The sequence below is a fragment of the Syzygium oleosum genome, unplaced genomic scaffold (genome assembly GCF_021117445.2).
Source record: "Syzygium oleosum isolate NSW1041296 unplaced genomic scaffold, Sole_v2.1 Sole_v2.09, whole genome shotgun sequence".
Taxonomy (NCBI): Eukaryota; Viridiplantae; Streptophyta; class Magnoliopsida; order Myrtales; family Myrtaceae; genus Syzygium; species Syzygium oleosum.
In genome coordinates, this window is record NW_026607493.1 from 7,963,706 (window position 1) to 7,987,060 (window position 23,355).

At 42.0% G+C, this 23,355-nt stretch overlaps 2 protein-coding genes across 2 annotated transcripts; both read right to left on the reverse strand.

Moving 5' to 3' along the window:
- Positions 1 to 402: 402 nt before the first annotated feature.
- Positions 403 to 2,167, reverse strand: LOC115690440 (protein ENDOPLASMIC RETICULUM-ARRESTED PEN3). The gene has a single exon (XM_030616778.2). It carries the CDS (start codon positions 2,089 to 2,091, stop codon positions 625 to 627), a length of 1,467 nt encoding a protein of 488 aa, XP_030472638.2. The 5' UTR covers positions 2,092 to 2,167; the 3' UTR covers positions 403 to 624.
- An 840-nt stretch (positions 2,168 to 3,007) lies between these two features.
- Positions 3,008 to 4,590, reverse strand: LOC115661771 (aquaporin PIP1-3-like). The gene is made up of 4 exons (XM_030583983.2): positions 4,176 to 4,590; positions 3,721 to 4,016; positions 3,468 to 3,608; positions 3,008 to 3,291 (listed from the first exon to the last, which is right to left on the reverse strand). Exons 1-4 carry the CDS (start codon positions 4,510 to 4,512, stop codon positions 3,175 to 3,177), a joined length of 891 nt encoding a protein of 296 aa, XP_030439843.1. The 5' UTR covers positions 4,513 to 4,590; the 3' UTR covers positions 3,008 to 3,174.
- Between the last annotated feature and the right edge of the window lie 18,765 nt (positions 4,591 to 23,355).

Here is a 23,355-nt window from a genome sequence, read left to right on the forward strand (position 1 = left end):
CACGGTCTACGAGCTTTTGCGTTATTTCACGCCAAGTAAGAAGAAAATGAAGAGTATAAATGTACTTATCTGCTGAAATACGTCGTAATTATTAGGTTTATTCCCCTAATCGAGTCCAATGTCGGTCATCGGAGGACTAATGGTTATCTCTTGGCTCCATCTTTAAGATAGTTGCTGCTGGGCCATTTTGGCACTGGATGTCAAACAATTGACTGAAACTATAGTTGAAACTACCCTTGAATGAAATTGTTAACATTTGTATGAATTTTGGCGGGAGAGAATGCTATAGCAATGTAATGCTTAAGTCGTTAATATCACTTTAAGGACTAAATTCTTGTACGAGGAGGATACATGATAAGAGAAGTGCGAATGTCCACCGCTAGATCGAGAAATCATCAAATCGGCATATACAAAGGTAACTTCTCATTTATATCTTCATCAGATCGTATACATACGACTCAAACCATAAGGCGAGCGAGTCAAGCGTCGCACCGGGTCGAGGGAGCGAGCATTGCACGGTCTCGATCTCAAGTATTCGCGGAAGGAGCATACGCAAGATAGAAACCACTCCAAAATTTTTTCTCTAGACCAACAGATCCAAAGTGCCCAAAAATCAATAGGCGGTCACAAGGCCGGAACAACAACAGCAAATCTAGAGCTCTCCCACACCTCAACCCCCTCCACCCCCTCCCTACTCACGAACAACCTATTCCCGCCACCATCCATCCGCCGTATCACTCCCCTCTCGCTCTCCGCCGCCTTCTCCGCCGCCGCCGCCGCCTCCGCTCTATTCACATAATTCCTCCTATACATTCCCTCCTCCCCCGCTCCGCCTTCTCCGTCGCACGCCCCCGCCGCCGCCGCCCTCGACCACACCTCCAAATCCCCTTCCCTCCCCACGAACACCTGCCCCTGGTAGCAGCGCAGGACGCTCGTCCCGCCGTCGCTCGCCGTGTTCCCCATGCCCGGGTTCTTTTCCCTTAGGTACACCCACGGGTCGTCCCCCAGTTTGCGCAGGTCCGCCATCCCGAGGTCCCCGGACTTGGAGCACACCTTGAACAGCCTCGACGAGTCGGCGTCGGCGTCCACGTCGGCGAAGGAGTCCCCGTACCGGCTGCTCCGCCCCGACCCGGGCTCGCTCGTCTCCCACACCACCTTCCCGGACCTCGCGTCCCACAGCCTGATGTAGCCCGAGTACCCGAACGCACCGCACATGACGGCGCTCCCGGCGAGGAGGCCCATCTCCGGCAACCAGGCGAGCTTCCCGGCGGCCATGTGCTTGGTCGAGCTGCCCGGCTGCCGGCCGAGCACGGACGCGATCTGGAGGGTGGACTTGTCGACCTCGAGGATGCAGTTCTCCCGGTGCGGGCACTCGAACGCGGCGTACACCGAGCCCGGCGAGTCGGCCACGGCCGTGACCCAGGCCTTGTAGATGCGCGGGTCCGTCGGGTCGTTCCAGTGGGCGGCGCCGACGTGGAGGCCGCTGGAGAAGTCGTAGAAGTGGAGGCCGGCGGCCGATTCCGACCCCGCGGCGGCTATCTCCGGCCAGACGCGGTGGATCGAGGTGACGTCGTCGAAGTGCGTGCGGATTGTGGCGGAGTGGGAGAGGTTCCAGTCGTAGCTGGAGATCTGGCCGCCGTGGGCGATCCAGACGGAGCCGTCCGGGTGGGCGAAGAGGGCGGAGGGGAACCCGTCGGAGGCGGGGCGGATGGTGGCGACGACGGAGGCGTCGATGCCGGCGAGGGGAGGGGGGGACATGGCGGAGCGGAGGCGGGAGTCGACGCCGTAGTAGATGGCCTCGTCGGCGAGGTCATGCTTGGAGAAGCGGAGGGCGGTGGAGGGGAGGCGGTCGGTGCGGAGGAGGGAGAGGATGACGGAGAACACGTCCGGGTCGCGGTCGATGAAGATGGGGTTGGGGTCCTGGGCGGCTCGGCTGGAGAGGGCGGAGAGGAGGGAGTCGGGGCCGGCGGACCGGAGGGTGGAGGCGGTAGTCTCGAAGAGCTTGCCGCCGACGTTGAGCTTGATACTGTCGGGATTGGGCGGCGGCAGCGGCGGCGGGGGGGCGGCGGCGTTGGAATCTCCGTTCTCCATGCCCGGACGATTATGAATTTTCTGGGATTGCAATGGCGATGAGCAATTGCCAACTGAGCTTCCAAGAAGGAAATCGTTGAGGAAGGAAGATTGGCGCTCATGGAAATGACCTTTGTGTCCCCTTTAACTTCTGGGATATACATTTTCGCCCCCAATCTTTTTTTTGGCTTTCTGCAATTTCTTTTTCTCTCTTTTGGGATTTCTTATAATCTCATCGCCTTAACAAACTAAAAGCTTAAACGTGGATGCGCGGTTTAATTTTTTTTAATATTCCAATAAGTATCCACTTGATTTTAGCAGAGTGCTTAAATATGTTTGAAAGGATCGAATATGCCAATGACGCATTTAATGGTACCTTCAAAGCATGGATCTTCGTGAAAAAATAATGAAACCGTGTGTTTGAAACTTTGATCCACGACACTCTCGCACCATGTAGATAGAGATTGAGAATCGACAAATGCACCTCATATGTGTTGAAATAGTTTGTTATTTATAAATAATTAAGAGAAGCGATTATTGGATATGAAAAGAAGTGATTATTAATACAAAGAGGAGTGACAATTGATCATGAGAAATGGTGATGATTTTGATACGTTGTTTGGTTATTTATAAATGTGACCAAATCACACATTGTTTGTAACAACTTTCTCTTCTCCATAGCTCTCTCTTCAAAACAACTTTCTCTCCTTCATAATTATGTCTCTCTTTTTGCACGTAAGTTTGACAAATAATTTGACTAATTGCTGAACTTATTTTTTTGTGGCTTTAGTGTATATCCTGAAAGTTTATTTGTTTTAAACCCGATATCAACAATAGTGAGGATGCAAACAATAACTTAAAGACGGTAATCATAATCACGCATCAAAGCATCAAAAGAACTATATACTACTACTTGTATCTTCATCATAAATCGAACTTTCTCAACAATATAATCATCCACAAATTTTATTGAACTGAAGGAGGGCACGCAACAACACTCCTCACATCTCACCCGCCCAATACAAATATACATACACTTAGTTAGGAACACAATATTTCATATACATTAACACGCCATTCAAAAGCACCCTTATTCTTTCAGACTCAAACGACGTATTTGGATCTGAAAAAATTGGATTTGAAAAAAACGGCCCTGATCACCAGCTGATGGTACATCGCCGCGAGTGCCGCTCCGGTGAATGGCCCCACCCAAAATATCCACTGCGTCCAATAAAAATATCACAGATCAGGTGAGTGTTCGACGTGCCTTTTGCACTTCGAGCTCTTATTCTCGACTTACCTTAATCCTTTTAAAAAGTTATTAAAGTCCGACATAATCCTTTTATGTATATTTTTGTCCCAAAAAAATCCAAAAATGATGGGAAGAAGAAGCTTACGTGGTCATCCCAAGCTCGTGCCCTATCATAGACAAGGGCTGCCCCGAAACTCCTGGCCGGGTTAATGCCGGTCCCGGTAATGGGAATCGTGGCCAAGTGCACCAAGAACACTGCAAATCCAATGGGCAACGGTGCCAATACCTGACCACATCACCAACCATTTCGAATCTTCAGCAAGATTTCAACATGGGGAAGACATGTTGATAAAGTGGAGACACACGTTTTGTTTTTCAAGAGCAAATTGTGTTCTTACAGGGACGTGGGAGTCGCGCGCGCTGCGCTTGGCGTCGGTGGCGGAGAAGACGGTGTAGACGAGGATGAAGGTGCCGAGGATCTCGGCCCCGAGGGCAGCGCCCCTGGTGTAACCGGAGCTCACGGTGTTGGCGCCGCCGCCAAGCCTCTCGAACTGGCTCTTTTGGAAGCTCTTCACCACCCAGGCGCCGCACGCGGCTCCCATGCACTGCATCAGCACGTACCACACCGCCCTGACCAGCGACAGCTTCCTCGCCAATAGCAGCCCTAAAGTCACGGCCGGATTAATGTGACCCCCTGCATATAATACGATACCGCGCATCATTAACCGTCAACCATTGGATAATATCTATTAATTGACAATAATGAATGGCTCCGGTATCTTAGAAGTATCTTTTAACTGGAATACAAGGCACGTAAAACGTGCCATTTTGCATAGAAGTACCAAGGATCTACCTGAAATGCCAGCAGTAGAATACACGAGAGCGAAGATCATGCCACCAAAGGCCCAAGCGATGCCTTGGACCCCCACGGTCGCGCACTTGTTGCTAGATCTCTCCACGCCCATCACCGTGAGCACCGTCACGTAGAGGAACAAGAAACTCGCCACGAACTCCGCGATACCCGCCCGGAAGAACGACCACGACGACAGCTCCACCGCCTCGAACAATGGGGCGGGCAGTGGCTCTTGGTAGTCCTTCCCTTCTCTGTGGGTCGGGGCGGCTGTCCCGATGGCTTGCCCCTCCGCGAAACGTTGGGCTCCCACCCTCACGTCTTCTTCTCCGCCCTCCATCTTTTCCCTCTTCTTTGCGGTTATCTAGGCGTTGCTTGAATAGATGAGGATACGGAGGAGAGAATGGGATGTAACATGTATACATTTAACGTTTTTTATAGTACCAAAGTTGGATCCATCAAAAGGGTCGTCTCGTGAGTCGCAAGTGAAGTGAGCGATGAGTTTGTGCGGGGCTGGAGACATGGAGTGGCGTGAGATTCGGAGAAAAGGCCTGGAATTCCTTAAGCGAAATTTCTGCTCCTTTTCGTTTTCATTGATGAGGGGAGAGTTAATATTTGATGAAAAATGTCCTTGTTATGCACCGACTTATTTTAAGTGATATTCATAATTTATATTTTAAATATTGTAGAAATCAAAGTTTCTTTTGCGGAGTGTACTTAACAAGTTACTCAGAACACTTGTTAACATGTCACCAATAAAATTTCATGTAGGCTTTTTTTATAAATGATGCGATGGATAGAATCAATCATAAAATGAAATTACATGATAATTTGTTTCGTCAATCATTTGAGGTCGAGGTCTAGTCTATCATGAACGAAGTAAATCACGACCACTGACGGTCATGGATCTCAAAAGCACTCTCCATGTTATCTAATTTCAGTTGCAACTAAGTCTAGCTTCACGCAAGAATTCTCAAACACCACCCGCCAATCATCTTCTGATTTGAGATAATTTCATTGTATTAATAAAAGATTATACATAAGACACACCATCAATGTAGAGAGTACAATTTGCACAAGAAGAGTGCCAGAGAAGAAAACACTAATGCTACCATAGTGTATTGGAAAAAAGAACGAGTTGGCTTGCCTGAAATTGAAATGAATGTGTCATTGGACAATGCTTAAACGACAAAAAGAATGCATACAAAACTTGGTACGTCAAAAGAGGAGATTTATACAGCCTCATCTTTCGTAGAATCGGAGTTACATGCAAACCTCCAATGTGTACGCTTAGATGATGTGAGAATAAGCCCCGACCAAAGGCCCTTTAGGATTGAATAGTCTAAATTGAAACAAGGTCTAGACAAAACAGTCAGCCATAGCTTGCAACTCTGAGGGATAGAGGCAATTTAGGAAACATACTGATCCTAGTTCAACGCCTTGAGCTATGTCTCACTGATTTTCCTGGACTTGGTTAATTATCATATTGGCTATTTCCAGGAGTGCGTGCCAATAGGATTACTAGTTAATTGATTTCTTAGGCTGGCTCGAAGACCATGATTTCTCCTCCCAGTGTCACCATTAAAATCACATCAATACGAGAAACCCTAATTGCAGAAATTGAGTTTGCTCTTTTCCAGGTTTTCCTAGAGACTCTCCCATTTGTTGACCTCAGGTACAGATTTGGTCTCGATCTCTTACCTCAATTCGATGAAATCGACATGTAACTGTTGTCATGTTCGCTTGGTGTAAGGATTTCAATTACTTAGCTTGCATTCATCCTTCCCTTCAAATGAAAGTTCGAATCATTTTCAGAAAATGACAGTGACAAGGTTACAGAAACACCATAGAAAAAGTCTTCTTCTGGCTTAAGAAAAAATCAAATTTTGCTCTTGTTCCACCTTTCTCTAGAATACCGAAACTTATTTCAATGGCATAACGATGAGGTGGTGGAGGGCCACAACTTTTCTTTTCTTTGATCCGGTTGAAATTACCGCTGTTGATCCCAACTTAAACGGACCGGAGTACTTTGACCCAATAGAGTCATGCAAAAAGGGTGCACCACCAATTTTGTCCGTCGGGGAATCCATTGCAATCTCACACATATAAGCATACACATAGAAATCCGAAGACCAAGCCACGAGAGGTGTAAACATATGCGGGCACGAACCTAATGAATCTTATTGACCCGTGACTGAGTTCGCCAGTAGGAAAAAGTATACAATACTGTCCACTACAAAATCACATATAATGTTACACACATATCCAAATTCATATATTCATCCTTGGAGCTTCATTACTGTAAACTGAGACCAAAACTTCAAACTCTCCCTTTATATAGCAGTAGAGATAAGATAACCTCGTTTCCATAGACATTTTTGTTAGAGGATAGAATTTTCCCGGGAAAAGTGCCAAAAAAGGCCTAAACCTTTTGCATTAGTGTCAATTTAGTCCTAAATCTTTTTTTGGTGCCAAATCAGTCCTAAACATTTTGCATTGGTGCCAATTTAGTCCTAATATTTTTTTTTGTGCCAATTCAGTCCTAATCCTTTTGTCTTTGTACCAATTCAGTCATTTCAACCAATTTTGGCCGGATTTTGCTGACGTGGACAACTTTTAATAATATTTTAATATGTTTTTGAATTTTTATTTTTATTTTCCCTCCCCTCCCTCCTTCCTCTAGCCGGTCGCCGGACCGGTGACTGGCCAGAGGCCAGAGGCCGGCGTCGGCGAGGCTCGCCCTAGCCGGCCACTGGCGAGGTCGACCTTGCCGGCCATTGGCGAGGCTCGAGCCTCACCGGCGGCTGGGCGAGGCACGACCTCGCTAGATCAGGCGAGGTTGGGCCTTGCCCAGCCATGGCGAGGTCGAGCCTCGCCCAGCGCGAGGTCGCCCTCGCCGGCCTTTGGCCTCTGGCCGGTCCTCGGTCTGGTGACCGTTTGGAGGAAGGAGGGAGGGGAGGGGGAAAAAAAAAGAAAAAATCAAAAAAAATATTAAAATATTATTAAAGTTGTCCACGTTAGCCGCCGCTGACTGGCCGCCGGCCGGTCGGCATCCACGTCAGCAAAATTGGCCGGAATGACTGAATTGGCACAAAAACAAAAGGTTTAGGACTGCATTGACACTAGTATAAAAAGTTTAGGACTGAATCGGCACCATAAAAAGATTTATGACTGAATTGACATCAATGCAAAAGATTTAGGACTGAATTGGCACCAAAAAAAGGTTTAGGACTAAATTGGCATCAATGCAAAAGATTTAGGACTTCTTTGGCACTTTTTCCCGAATTTTCCCCAAGTACAAACAACAGAAGAAAACAGATCACCAGCACCGTCAGTCGAGGAACAGTATCAGACTCGGCCTCTGTTAACTGAAAGCCCACTTTTCACTGTACACTTGCCTCATGGCAATCTCAGAGAGCGGGCTTTTCAAAGAACACTCATACTCCACCTACATGGGCTTGCTTTGGACTGATATTATATCTCTCTTGCATAATCTGAAAGCGTCCTGTTTCAACCTGATAAATGACATGTTTGTCCGATAAATGGGCGTTTGGCTAATGCTCCCCAGGAATGTCCTTTCGCCTGAAGGCAAGGATGAATTCCGTTGCTATTAGTGCATTTTCTGACCTTTGAACATAAGTAATCTCGCATTAGTTATCACTAGCTTTCGAGCACGCGAATAATCCATTTCTCTTTGCTGAGAAAAGTAAAAGAAAAAACCTAAACTACATGCCTATTTGATCTTTCTAATCTTAGTATTGGAGCAAAACCAAAAGAGCGTGTGCTCTTTTCTTGGTTGCTTGGGCAAAACTCTCATTTCAAGTGGAGGTTTCTCCTCTGTGATTTTGCGAAGAAGCCGGCAAGCCGCCGTTGATGGTGAGGAACACGCCTTTGAGGGTCGAGTGCACGCCTCTAAGGGTCCAGTGTGTACTCCTTACGATCAAGGGCACGCTCCTTAAAGCGAGGATGCGCTCCTGTTGATCAAGGGCGCGCATCTCATGCTAAAGGGGTGCACATCTCATTATCAAGGGCATGGGACTCAGTTATTTGAAGGCTCGTGAAACACCGTATAAATTTCATAAGATAAGCTGATTAAGTTCAACATTTTAACTTGTACATATGGCCTTGAATCAAAGCAAATTTTTTATTAATAAGTTATATGAAATCGAGTCAATGACTTCAATCATTTTACGAATCCCAATCCCATTAACAATCTCATAGATTCGACATCCACATTCTTGAAATCTTAAACAAGATACGTGAATCGTGATTGTCCTCACGACCTTTAGAGGGGTGATGGAATGGACAACACAAGGCGGCTCTAAGCATGTGGGGGAAAGAAGCGATGGGACACCCCTCATCCCTCCATCAATTAGGGCCTGAAGAATCTTGTACCACCCTTCGTTTGCACTCCATATGTGCCTACACCAGATGCGTGCAATGCTCGATTTTCATCCCTTAAGAAAAAAAATTATCAAAATAATCATAAATTTACTGTATTTGTACCAATTAAGTCCTAAACTTTTAATTTGGTTAATTTAATCCTAAATTTTTTTGACAATTTGTCAATGTAATCCATCCGGCCAATTTTAACCTAAAATCGTTGACGTGGCGATGGCCGTCTTATATAGTATTATCGGTGCTGATGGGAATAATCTTTGTAATTTTTTTTAAAAATTGAAATTTTAATTTTAAATTATTTTTTCTTTCTTTTTTCTTTTCTTTTTTTTACTTTTATTACAGCGGTAAGAACCTACAAGCCTGCAAGTTCTGGGCAAGGGCCGCCTCACCCAGGCCCTCACCGCCTGCATGCGAGGGTGACCCTCGCCTGTGTCAGCCACTAGTGAAAAGGGAAGAAAAAAGACAGAAAAAGGAAATAAATTACAAAATTCTCCACGTCAACGCTGGTCATACCACATAGGATGACCAGCGCAAACTGGATCACCATGTCAACATTTTCCAGTCAAACAGAATAACTATATTGATAAATCGTCAAAAGGTTTAAAGCTACATTGGTAAAATTGAAAGGTTTATGACTGAATTAGTTACAACTGCAATAAATTTAAAACTTTTTTGATAATTTTTCCTCCCTTGAATGGTAAGGACGGGCATTCAAGTCTCTTCATAGGGAGACAGGTCGGAGACAGGTCGGAGACAGTCGCCATTGCTCCTCCAAATTGTGGATGGTGCTGCATACATGGTTAGTGGAAGCAATCCTACCTCATCATATCTTCCCACGGTTTGATAAAACTAGAGGCGATTTGAAAGATTATAGTAAGATTCTTGAACGGGGGATTCTTGAACATGCAAGAGAACAGGGAATTTTCGCTTGGACCGGAGTCCACAAATCAGATCGTAGTCCCCGTCGAATTTTCTGGGGTCCAAGCAGAACGTGATCGTGGTTGTGATCAACACCGTCCGGTATAGACTGGGTCCATATGAGAATTTTCCCTAAGAGAGTGGGATTGAGATCACGGAATTCTTCTATGAACCATTGCTCCATCAACTTCCAAACTCAGCTTCCAAATTGGCTTGTGTTTGAGTCACGGACTTTGAAACTAACGCGCTCGGTTCGACGGTTTGCATGCATCGTAGAATGGTTTCCTTCCATGCCAGATCCCAACCTGAACCCGAACTCGATGAACTCGGAGTAACCTTAAGTTTCACATCCACCACCCGATGCAGCTGGAACTCAAACTCAATGAGATGCGCGTGGATTAAGCAGTTTATGAGTCTACACGTAACATTAGTAGAGTTGGAAATTCAGATTAATTGAATCCAAAAGAAAAACCCTTCGACATTCGAACGTAGAATTTTGAGGCGTCACAATGCATCCCCGTGTTCTTCTTCGTGCTCTTCTGTTGAAAATTTTAGTGGAAAGAGCATACATCACAAAGTGTATACACAGTACACTCCACGATGTGGTGTCATCCTCTCCTCGATGACAATGCTATGCATTTCAGCGACTGACGATGATAACATCTCTCATTGCCTACGATGTGACTTACCTTACTTCCTATCACGTAACTTACCTTAAATCCAATCAAAGTGATCGGAACATCAGCTATTGTAGGTACTACATGTATCATAAAAATATCTTACTGCTTTTTCGTAATTTTTCTTTCAGGGTCATGTCACAAGTAATTTATGAACTTTTTGTCAAGTTTCCATGTTGTCCCTCAACTTCTTCTTTTTTTCGATTTATTAACTCAATGTCGGAATTGGCCCACCCTGAAATAGATCACCCTTACTCTGCGTGATGTGTGTGGATCTATTTTTGAAAATATGCTTGATGATGGGGCAAATACACATGAAACCTAATTTTGAGTTAGCATGTGCTATTAACTAAATGACATTTATTTAGTGGTGGGCAAAATAATTTTGACAATCAATGGAGTGATGTTATTGTTCGCGCTATTTTTTTTTTGTCTGTCCTACTTTAACTCTCAACTCACTCTCAGACTTTTGTCTTACCTCTTTGCAGAGCGTGAGAGTCAAAACCCACATTTGAAACTAAACGTCCCCACTTTTAACCCCCGAGAAAGTGGGGAATCAAACTCTTCACCTCCCCTTCCCAAGTAGGAAGGTTAGCCACTGAAGCAGACCCCAATGGTTTTATTTATTTGCCCTATTTAGGCAAGGTGTTTTCATCCTTTTCGCCATATATATATTACTAGCTTTTGAAATTTGAAAAATATTTTAAAGAGGAAATACTTTATAATTTTGAAAACGCTCTATGAGAAAACATGACATGCGCGGGACCTTAATTCCCGATCGGGTGGCCATTAACTATCCAACATTAAGTCCAACCGGACCAAATCCCTCAACGTCACGACCTATGAGTTGGCTTAATGTAGGGATTTTCCAGATACTTCAAATAGACAGTAATGATCAAGAGAAAGTATAATTTTCCTAGATTTTATTCACTAGAATAACTACTGTGGTTTTTTGTGCGAATATTTCAAGATTTACTAGCATAAGCCTATAACTTTATTTAAAGGAGGGGTTAAGGACATTACCGGGATTTCCTCCAAACAGAAGATCAAGAAGTTAGTAACTTAATAATAAGAGAGAAATCACAAATTAGAGAGTAAGGAATGAGCTTACCGTGCCTGGAAATGAGACATTCGAGCTCTACTTTTGGCGTAAGGATTTACGTTGTGGGCATCCATTGGGCGTGCCACCACTTGGTGCGAAGCAATAAATATATGTTAGTAGGTCCACGACTTAGAAGTTCAAGTTTTGAGTGCGGGTGAGTCTAATTATATATGTTAATGGGCTTGTTCTTGTTTTCTCTCTCGATGGTCTTCCTAAGGTAATGTGTATCGACTTTTTGTTGTGTGTGTTCCAATAAGGGGCCATATGATATCAGAGAGCCAATGGCCAGTTTGGTAGTCTCCCAATGTGTCTCGGATACTTGGTGACTATCTTAAGGAATGAATGAACCGTGGATGCAACTCCTGAATCAGATGGGTAATGAATTGTTCCTGTCAAGCTTGGTTAAGGAAACCAAGGATGAGTTGAAAGGGCAATTCTTGCCAAACTTGCCCGGATCAAGATAGAAATTTTATTTGAGATGTAATGATGTAGAAGGGAAACCAAACAAAGAGGAGCAGGATTAATCCAAAAGAATCATACCCCAAAAGGGAAAATTATTTAGGAGTGCATTCGAGAAGTGCATTAAGTAGAAAAATCCCAGACTAGATATTCGATATGGTATGAATAGTCGATATATATTGATTTGCTTATAATTTATTGATTTAAACTTTTGAATAAAGGTAGTCCAACTAAATATGTCGATGAATTTGAATTAAGGTGCTCTCTAAACCATCTAGCGAAGTTGAGATACTGGACTTCTACCGCGTGGTCCCCCAACACTCCTTAAGTGGGAAAGTTCTTAAGAAAGATCTAATTCAGCCTTATTTGTCGTGCGTCCTACAGTTGCCCTAACGTGACCAAGAAGAGAAATAATTGAATTGGCCCGTCCTTTTTTAAGGCTGACACGATTGGATGGGAAGCACGCATGCAATGCATGCATGTCGTGGTGAGAGGCCGATGGCTTATTGACCCACATATTTGTTTCAAAGGCGTACGAAGATGACACCCCTCTGACATATGTTGTCAATGCTAGCGTATGAAACTTGCCGGGCACTGGATCCTTCCCTGGCCTGCAAGGAGGCCCCGTCAATCGCATTACGTTTATCTCTCTCTCTCTCTCTCTCTCTCTCTCTCTCTCTCTCTCTCTCTCTCTCTCTCTCTCTCTCTCTCTCTCTCGTGTTATCGAGGAAGAGGTATACGAGTTGGTGATGGAGCAAAGCCAAACATCGATCACCTGTCCATGCATCTATATAAAGCCAGGGAAGGCAACTCCTATCTGCCTCTTCTATCAATCACCCGTATCTTCTTAATACGGAGTGTCTATCGTCTATTCGATGCACATGAATTCGGTCTATTCGATGCACATGAATTCGACGATACATGTGTATAGTGATGAAAGGCCGAAGGTTCAGATTGTCAAATTGTGTGAAGTGCCACCATATGACCTCTATAAGTCATCATCAATCATGCTTCAGTAATTTGAGTGCTAATCTCTTTTAGGGTAGTTGTCAACTTAGCGTTGTTTACAATGTCAGGTAAGGGGAGTAGGTAAGCGGACATTGCGTAGCGTAGCATCTAGTGAACCACATCAACGTATACTTGGGTAAAATTGGGAAGATGATCAGTAAATTATGATGCATTTAGCAGTGAGCACGTCACTGAATGAAATGCACTCAGATTTCAATTTTTTTCGCTAATTGATCCATATTATTCCGAACCTTGTTCATGCGATCTTTAGCGTACACATAATGCTGATGTAGGGCCATAGATGTGTCATTTCAACAATACTAGAAAAAGAACAAAACGCAAAAGAAAAGAAACAAGAGAACAGGGGAGTGGGGGCACGAACGGAGAGGAGCTCAGGCGAGGGCTAGCAACCTCGCACGACTCTCCCTGCCCTATTTCCAAGGCACATCAGTACCTCGGAAATAGGGCACCACATTAATAATCAAGTGGTGCCACATCAGTACTATGTAGTCTCGCCATAGGACATTGCTATCGGCATTCGGTGTATTCAATTATTGAAAAGAGACTAAAATAACCTAATCAAGTAATATATAAAATTCCAATAACCATTAGCGGAATTCACTCACTCTAATTTCTTTGAGGTAATAAACCTTAAGATAACGTGATTAGGAAAAGCTATCTGTTAACTAGAATCGAAGTCGTACATTTTGGGAGAAAAGGTGGAGGAGAAGGAAAAAACAAAAGGAGGGAAAGTAAGTGGAATGAATGTGAGGAGGAAAGAAAGTTTTCTTGACGCGGTGTTTGGAACACCAAAGTCAGAATGAAAAGAAACATAGTGGAGAGAAAGTAGGAGTAGCGAATCAAAATCCATCGTTTGGTAGAAGTAGAGAAGATGCCTCGTGCCCTATTTTCATGTGCTAATAAAGGATAGCTAGGTAACTCCCATGTCGTTTGTGGGTTGGTGAGCAAGGTATTGTACAGACTAAGTTTACTAACTCAAGAATTGCGAGACCCATGCTGAATTTCAATAAAAATAAAACACAAATTCCCATGCAATTTCTGCGTTGTGATTAATTCTATTTATCTTATGACGAGATGTATGTGTTAATTGTGTTTGAAACTCTCATATTTGAGAATTGGTGCAGTATGGAATAGTTAATATATCTTAATTTAGCCAATAATGCATTAATTTAAGTTTTTGAGTGAAGTTGAGTTTAACTGCATATGTTATCAGGCCTGGACATGGACTTTCTCTTGGCAATCTCCCCACCTGAATGTATCGGATTATTGATATGCATTCCGAGTAAGTGGTATTAGAGCTAATGATTGATTGGTAGACCATTCAATCAGTTTCGGTGTTTGGTAGATATCCCAAAGAGAAAGTTCCATAACCAACAAAACCGTTTCCGGACAACCTTCATGATTCGATATGTGCGAGAAACCAAGAACAATGGTCGGCATTGTGGTCGCTACAGTCCTCACACATAACAAAGCGAAGAAGATTCAAAGCTGAAATCTACCGAGTTTCTACGGTGCACTCCCATCACCCTATCGTTCACAAATTAAGTCTATATTTGATCCTATTGAATTTAGTGCTCTTTTCAACGTTCCAACGAGTGACTCCCTCGGTGCAAGCGTAACATTGGCGTATCAAAGGCACTCGGAAAAACTCATATAACTGCTCTCGATGAGTGCTTTCTATGCACCAAACGAAAGAATAAGGTCATGGAGATGGGACGGCACTTAGGTTAAAAAGTTTTTCTTCTGCCTAGTTCTAGGGCATATCATCGATGATGACTAATTATTTTTCCTAGGGTTCCAGCTACTTCCAAACCGTGGAACACGGGGTCGCTAAGTTGGGACTGTTCCAGGTCAACTGGGACCTTCCATGTTCTTGTTTTTCTTTCCACGTTCATTGCATTCTACTTGCTTCTCAGACCCGAAAATTCCGTTTGCACTGCAGATGTTAGGTTTCTTGATTTTAGCATCGAAGGAAGATGCTTCCACACTGCTGCCCTATTACATGTTGTGATTTTTACTTTTTTTTCAAAGTCATGTTCACACGCTGTACCATCTATAACTTATTGTATCATCGCATGTAATTGTATAGTGTAGTTGCTTCGTATATATAGAAAGAAAATTGCTTATGAGCTTTTATTTTACTTATAATGGTGGGCTTAAAGAGCCTCAACTTTAGATCCAATCTCAATGACAATTTTTGGAGATGGGAAAGATTTGAGACTATAGCGAAAGTTGGTAATTAATTTTAGACAAAATAAAGTTTTGGGGCAGAATTGTGATTGGATTTAGTTTTGGCTTTGTTTAGGGAATTAGGCCTATAATAATAAGCTTTATATCCATTACTATTACCAATTTACAAAAGTGGGCCTCGAATATTTTAGCTTGGCAATAATTTGGTTTTAACCAGTAACTGGCTTTACAAATTTACACTCTATAATAGTAGTTAATGTAAAACGTGCTTCTGAACTTGAGGATTAAATACCGATAATATTACTCCAGAATAAGGATTGCTAGAGATAATGATTCCAAATATTTTGATTTTAACCAGTAATTTTATGACGATTTGTGCGCCTAATAATCATCAATGTAAAACACGCCTGTGAATTTGATCACTAAAATCCGACATTAATATTCTGGCGCATGGAGATAACAAGGATAGCAAAAGATTACTTCTTAAATGCCGCTTCATATTTTAAAAAAGTAATAATAACACAAAGCGATTTGCTTCTGTTTTGCTTGTCATCATCCCCGATCGACATCGCCCAAGAGGAACATGAATCGTTCTAGACATACTGATACCGACTTGCAAGATGATGCGACATACCGTAATGGTCTCGGCGTGGCTCGAGTTTCAATCGGTCGTGTAGAGATTGTCGAACGTTATCAATACCAATTGCATAAACCAAGTCTCTCTATACTTAGTCATATCTGATAATTCTAAGCGCATCTAAAATCTACTGCCTATTTTTATTGTAATTATGCTCCCTTTAAAAAGGAAGACTTGAGGAAGTGTAGGGTCACACACTTTTCTTTTGCACTACCTTATTTCTTTATTGCTGAAATTTTTCTGGTGCCCTAGCTTATCCAAACCATGGCATGACAACCCATTCAAACAAAGATTTTCATGGGAAACCCACAAGTTTTACCTTTTGCATTCCACTCAGTCAGCACTCAGCAGTGTTAAGTCTTTTTGCTAATTGGTGCTTGAGCTCACATATAACTATTTTCGTCCGTATTATCATTATAGCTTGGCATTATAATATTAGGAATCTTCACATAATTAGGTAGATCAGCCACATCAAAAATAGGGAAAATTTAATATCACCTTTGCCGAATGAAAGATCAGCCACATCAAAAAAGTTTTGTGTGGAGGAATCTTTCAAAAGAAATGATCTCGAAGGAGAATTTAGGGCAATGATAGTCACGATGATGATGGTATGTAGTAGCGTGGAAGGCCGTCCCTTTGAATATTGCACAGCGATTAGCTGAAGGATCAACAGCTAGTGCATCCAAAATTTCCTGCGCAAAGTCTTCTCCAGTCACTGCTAATTCTCCTCAAATCGTCAACCGTAGTTCGTTGTCGAAATAGACATCATACTTGTCTTGAAAAGACCGAGAGCCCATTTGATATCGATGTTGCTTGACTGTAATTGCGCTAGGACGTGGTTGCGCTGTCAAGCACCGTGACTTTTATGTTTTGTGATACTACCGCATGTCGTAAAGTTGTAGAATCGAACAGCTGGGGTACGGCAGTTTCGTAAAAGATGCTAGAAACTATTGTAGTTACGAAGGTATTGCAGTTATGAGATGATCGCTAAATATTTTATAAAATTTTAAAAAGTTACGGTATCCCTTTTCGCATTAATATTTCGCTGTCGAAAAGCTGTACCAAACAGACACCCGACTTCACAATGTATTTTTAAAGTAGAGATATGAAAGCGGAATGCGACGAATGCTTTTCGTATTCTCCCATTTTCCAAAGTATCCCGGCTTCTAACTTGGAAAAAGATGATAATGAGTCATCATCTTTCAAGATCAAGTTCCACCGCACTATTGGAATAACAGCAATAAAGTGAATTAAGGACCAAGCATCTTCCTTAATTCTGTTTTTTTTTTTTGGCCCCAAAAGCATCACAATAAAGAGGCAGAAGAACATTAGAAAGCGTCCCTAGGTAAGACCACATAAATATTCCAATGCAAAAAACAAACCCCGAAAAATTGAGAGATGGATAGTGAAAATTCCATAATTTAAGAGGAGGCATTCTGGTATGTAGCCATTTATAGCTTGGTGAGGATAGGACTACTTTTGGGCGTTGTGTTGGGTAGGGACACATGACTAGACAGTTTGGTACGAAATATCAATAAAAATTTAATGAGATGGGGGGCCTCATGATGCATCAATTATCAAGATTTGAAGCACAGGTTCTCTTATCCCAATAGCCTCCCCCCACCTTGCTTTTATCTGTCCAGTCATTTGTCATCAATTATTGAAGTTGTAATATTCTCCTCTATAAAGTCGGTAAAACTATAGTACACACCCGTTTTTTTTTAATCCCGATATGAATGTGACCGCTTTACACGTATTGAAGATGGGTCATAAACTCCCGACTTAAAAGCGCTGACATCACTGGTAGTGGCGGTCCACAGAGGTCCGTGACGCACGTTGTCTGGTTCTCTGGCATCTCCGTCCTCGAAGCTCGCCCTCATCAAATCGGGCTGAGTTCGGCATGAGTCGCTATGATAAACCGCTCGAAGTTAATTCATAGGAATCGAATTTTCAAAAAAGGAGTAGTCAAATGATAGAACTATTTGGAGTGGGCCTTTAGCTAGAAATCAACTGGTGAGTTGTCTCACTTGCAATGTGAGACTTGGAGTGCAATGGCAGCAATGATTAGCTTACCAACCAACTATGCCGTGGAGGATTAACAACATAGAAATATGACAACTAATCTAACATCACATGATTGAAATTAGTGCCATTAATTGTTAACTGCTAAATATATAGTTGTCCAGTACACATGAATAAAACTATAATAGCATAACTAGAAAATAAAGCATATTATGTTACCTTTGATATTAACCATAGCACAACATTTGACATATTATAACTGGTCAATTTTATACCGTATAGACAGACATTCACGAGTCATAATTATGTCGACAATAATGAAAATACTTTGTTAATTAATACCGTTGCTCTCAATTATATAGAAAAACAACAAGATATGAATTATGCAATCAAGTATTATTCGTTTAAATTACAATCGAAATGATTAGTAATTGCTTTATAATTTATCGAAATGGATTGCAATAAAAAAAAATTAAAAGATGCGATTATTACAACAATATAATGATTATTCAATCTGAGAGTGATGGCATTTTGGACAATTTCAAGCCAAACAAGTAATAGCTACTTCATTACTTAAATCATACGGCTTAATATCCATTACTCTCTATTCGATTAATGCCGTAACAAGTGATATATTATAGTCTTTTTTTCATTTCTACAGCCAAACATGCAGTTTGGTGTGATGTGATGGATTCATCTTCATGTTTTAATGGGTGCCATTACATTAAATTGGAGATAATCAATGTAAATTGATGGATGTAACCAGCCCGAAAAATCGACTTCTAAGGCCAATTAATATGAAAAATGGACAAATTGGATTTGACAGGTTTCACTCCAACGTAACATGATCTCAAGATTCAAGATCGAAATCTGATTTGGCCTGAAATTGATCGCCCCTAATAATAAGTCTCCCGTCTTTCTTTTCTATTTTGTACTTCCTATTATTTAGATAAGGGTAATTAAGGGCACGCATGACTACATTTCTCTTCCCTGGCCCTGTTTTTAGCAAGAAATAGAAAATTCTATTTCTCTTTCCCGGATAAGTTTTTGAACAAAAAGCAATGTTTGATAACGACGCAAAATTTCTGTTCTCGGAATAGAAATTAGTTTGATAACGACACAAAATTTATGTTCCCACCGGTCGGGGAGCAGCGGCAAATGGCTGCGCGAGCAACGACGGCGGAAGGCAGGCGGGCGGCGACAATCAGACAGCCGGTGGGCGGCGGCAGCGATGGGCGGCCGGCAGTGGCGGCGACTAGCGGCAAGTGGGCGGCGGCGGACGGCAAGGGTGAGCAATAAATAGAAAAGAGAGTTGTTAATTCTATTTCTGTTCCAGAAAGAAAAAAGTATAAAATTTTAACCTCTCATTTATGTTTCAAATCTATTTCTGGGTCAAAATTTGCCCCACAAATAAAAAAATGAAATTATTTTACCAAACGGATTTCTGTTCCAAACCTGTTCCTAGGAACAAAAAAATAGAAAAACAGAAAACATAATTATTATCATTCGCGCCCTAGAAAAACTCGAAAGCAAACCTTCAAATTTATAATATATATATTTGAATCTTTAACTCGATTGATCTCCATATATAGGGGATAATGATACAAATAGTCCATGAACTCTTGTCCAATGTGCAATGTGGTCGATGAATTTTAAATTTATCCATTGTGGTTCTTAAACTTTAGTTCAATATGCAATGTCATCTCTGAATTTTTAATTTGTTCAATACGGTTCCTAGACTGAATGAAAATATTCAATATTGTCATTCCATTAATTCAAGTTTAGGGACAATATTAAATATTTTCATACAATCTAGGAATTAAATTAAACATGCACCAAAAGTCCATGGACCATATTGAATAAATTAAAAATTCAAGAACGACATTATATATTAGGTTAAAGTTCAGGGACTATATTGTATATTAAGTCAAAGTTCAAAGACCATTTATATCTTTTACCCTATATAGAAAGACTTTATCGACAATTTTCATTTACCAAAAGACACGTGTTGATCCAATTAATTAGAGGTTATCAATAGTAATTTTCATTTTCTTTACCGTAAAACTTCCTTTCCCTTTTCCGTGCATTTTCTATGCACCCTCTTACTAGATGCATCGTTATGCTTTTTGCTAGCAAAAACAAATCACGGTACTAGTTAGTTACTAACGAAAACCATTATGTCATCTTCGACGTCTTTTCAAATGAATATCGTGCTTTCTAATAAAATATAATTTAGGGTAATTAATCAGACTTTTTTCCGAAAAAATATATTAAATGTTATTTCACGTACGACCTTAATACTCATGGATACTGTGAGACGAAAATGAGTTTGGATTAAATTATAATTTCTTGATAAAGACTTCCCTCGTAATTGCTATACAATGAAAGCAAAGTATATGAAACTAGGAGCAGAAGTTTCAATTATATGATGTTCTGTCGTGGAGGGTGTCGGGGTTTTTTCTCCACTCTGCAATCAATTGCTTTCGGCATGCAAAGGCGGTATCCCAATAATGTTACATAATTGAATTTCGACAGTGGAAAATGCATCAAAATCATGGCCATGGATGCAATTCTCATTATTTTATTTTTGATGTTTCCATGTTTTAAGGATGGAAAAATTGCAAATGAGAGGCGGGTGTGATGGTATTGCGGGTCAAGAGTTTGAGTGGGTTTTCTACTGTAGCATTTTTCTTTTTTAAATTTATCTTCTCACAAAACAATGTAGACAATAAATATCTAAATTCATTTCGAGTTTTTTCGAAAATCGAATCGCCATTTTTTCTGTCCAAAAACGTAAAAGATAATACTTTGGAAAACCCGTATCATCGTATTTTCTCTCGATTTATAGGAAAATCCCGAACTAACCAAACACCCTGAAAGCCTCATGAAATCGGAAAAAAAAAATCCATAATTTGGAAATTGGGAAATCTTAGGAAGAAGAGGAGCAGGAGCTCATGAAGATGGGATGACGATGGTGGTGGCGGAGGTAGTGGGCCCAGAAATTCTTCGTGGGCCCAGAAATTTCATTTGGGGGTGGGGCCCAAGTGAGGGGGCGGGACACGGGATGGGAACATTCTCCGAACTTTGATCCCTTTTTTGTGGCCTCAAAGAAACCCCGTCTTCGCTCCCTCATCATTACTCCCCCCACTAATTTTCGTGCACACCACCTTTCGATCGCAACCTATAATTGGCTCCTTTCCTCGGTCAAAATTTGCTTTAGTCACTTAAGCACGAAATCGTGGGGCGGGAGGCCGAAAAAGGGTCAAAAAGAATGATTGCCGACGACGCGAAACTGTGCGGTCAATCGTCATGCGAAATCGGAATTTATCTTCTTTTAAAAGGGTTCCTTACGGGAATAAGGATCGCCGTTTTCCTCCACGCCTGATAGGAAGAAATAACCTCCTTCGACCGGCGTCATGATCAGTGTGAGTTACATGCGTGAACACCGCTCACGTTTGTATTTGGTCAAATTTGCATGCGGGTGATATCCAGAAGTTGTCGCTCATCGATCGAAGGCGAGGATGATACGAACAGGTTAGTCACTAAAAGTCTAAAATGGAGTCCCTCTGTAGACATAGGTCACCTTTCTTTCCGCATGAGGAATGGGCCAGAGTGCATGCCACGTCCATCTCTAGATTTGCCAAAAGAAGGAAAAGCGTCTTGAGGTTTTTTTCTCTTTGGAAGTGGGAGAAATAATGAACTTGCTTGGAGGAAGTGAGTGCGTTGGCACCGAACCCTTCCCTCACCCAGCCGACAAATCCCGTTTTCGCGGGGTGTCTTGTAAAGCATCAGGCCAACAACGACACGATGCTTCTTGCTCCATCTTTCGCATATGTCGTCCGGGGGGGACTGCTCTCTGTCTCGCCTCCCTCACTTCCACCCTGAACCGCGGTGGCTCCACCGCCCCCTGGCGGCCGCCACCTTCTCCGGGTCAGCGCCTTTGACCCCCACCACCCGTCGTCTCTGGATCGCACTCGACGCAAAAGATATATTTTCTTTCTCCATGAGTCTTGCGTAGGGGCACTTTTCACGTGTGCGCCTTTGGAAACGGCTCCTAGCTAGCACGAAACCCTCAAAATACAGGAGAAAGTGGCAATATAAAAGCATCTCGATTCCTTTTAGTATATCATGGTCAGGTGATTTCATGCTTGTTTTCTGGAAACCCTACCATATCTTCCATGCCTTCCTTCAAATCTGGTCAAAGCAGGTCAGGTGTCAACTTAATAAGTTTTTCCTTCAGTCTGGTCAATGTCAATTGAAATATTCAAGATAGGGGCGGAGAGATTTAAGACATATAAGGTTGGCACATGTCCCGATCTCAAAAGCCTACATTGGGTAGGAATCTTTGGTATCTGAAAATGACTAAAATAGGTATTGGTCATTATGAGAGAAACATTGATGTTGTGAGGATTGGCATACAATAATAAGATCTCATGCAACTTAGTGTAACCAGATTGTGATTGGCATAGGTTTGGTCAACAAGAGGATGGGCATGTACGAGATTGGCATTAGCTAATATTGGCATCAAAATTTGACATAGTGAATTGCTGATATTAAAAAGGGGAACTGAGATTGATCCATTAGTAACAGTTGACATACACCCAGTATAAGCAATTGACATACACATGGCACAAACGGTTAGCAGAGACATAGTAGAAACGGTTGGCATACATGTGTTAGAGTCGTTTAGCATAACAAGGCAGAAGCGACTAGCATGACGCCCAAATGGTTAAAAGTTTGAGAAAGTGCATGAATAGTTATTTTTTTTATCAACTATTGTCTCTGAAACATAAGAGTGATGGATATCGTGGTTCGACACGTGGTGGAAGCATACTGGCCTACGTGGCGAAGCGGTTGCCATGAGTGCCAAACGTGCTATTGGAAATTGATACTAGCCGCATCCAAAACTTGGGGAATGAGTTCCAAATGTCGAGGACACGTTCACAACGTGCTAAACACATCCAAAACTCAGGGAGCGGGTCCTAGAAAGTGGAATTTGAGATCCTAAATGCTCAAGACTATAAGGATAGATTCAAAATGGATACCAGCCTCTGAGGCCCGCGTCCAAAACTTGGGGAGTATGTCCAAAATGTGGGGAACACATTTAAAACTTGGGGAACAAGTCTTGGAACGTAGAAGTAAGATCCGAAAGACTCATGGGTAAAATTAGAATGTCCTAAGCATGAAGAAGGATGCTCATACTCAACCAAATAGCAAGATTTTACTTATTTTATCCAAGTTTTCCGTTCCCTTTTCCTTTATATTTCCAAACTCTTGCTCTTGCGAGTTTGATTTGAGTTTATGTTGCCTCTTTTGACTCTGAGTCACCCATAAGCTTTGTTCGTGTTGCTTCCTAAGTTGAAAATTGTTTGATCAATAATACAAGGATTGCGTATCTTCATATTTGTCAATCTTGAGTTCGGTCTTCATTGGGAAGTCTTCCTTGAAGAGGTTGGCATCCATTTATATTATTTTGGGAGAAACAGGAGCCCAACGTGAGATCTCACGTTTCATGCACAGTCTCAAGTGACCCTTACTGTTAATGATCCTTATAATTGTCATCAAGAATTTAATTAGTGACTAGTTACTTGACCCACGCTTTGCTTTGTCATATATGCATTCTCAATTTTGAATCATTAGTGACATCAGTCACAAAATCCTAGGATTAAATTATAATGACAGTTGAATTGACGGCTATTGTATGATAATGTTTCTAAATAAACAGTTGAGGAATTCTAAAATTGATAT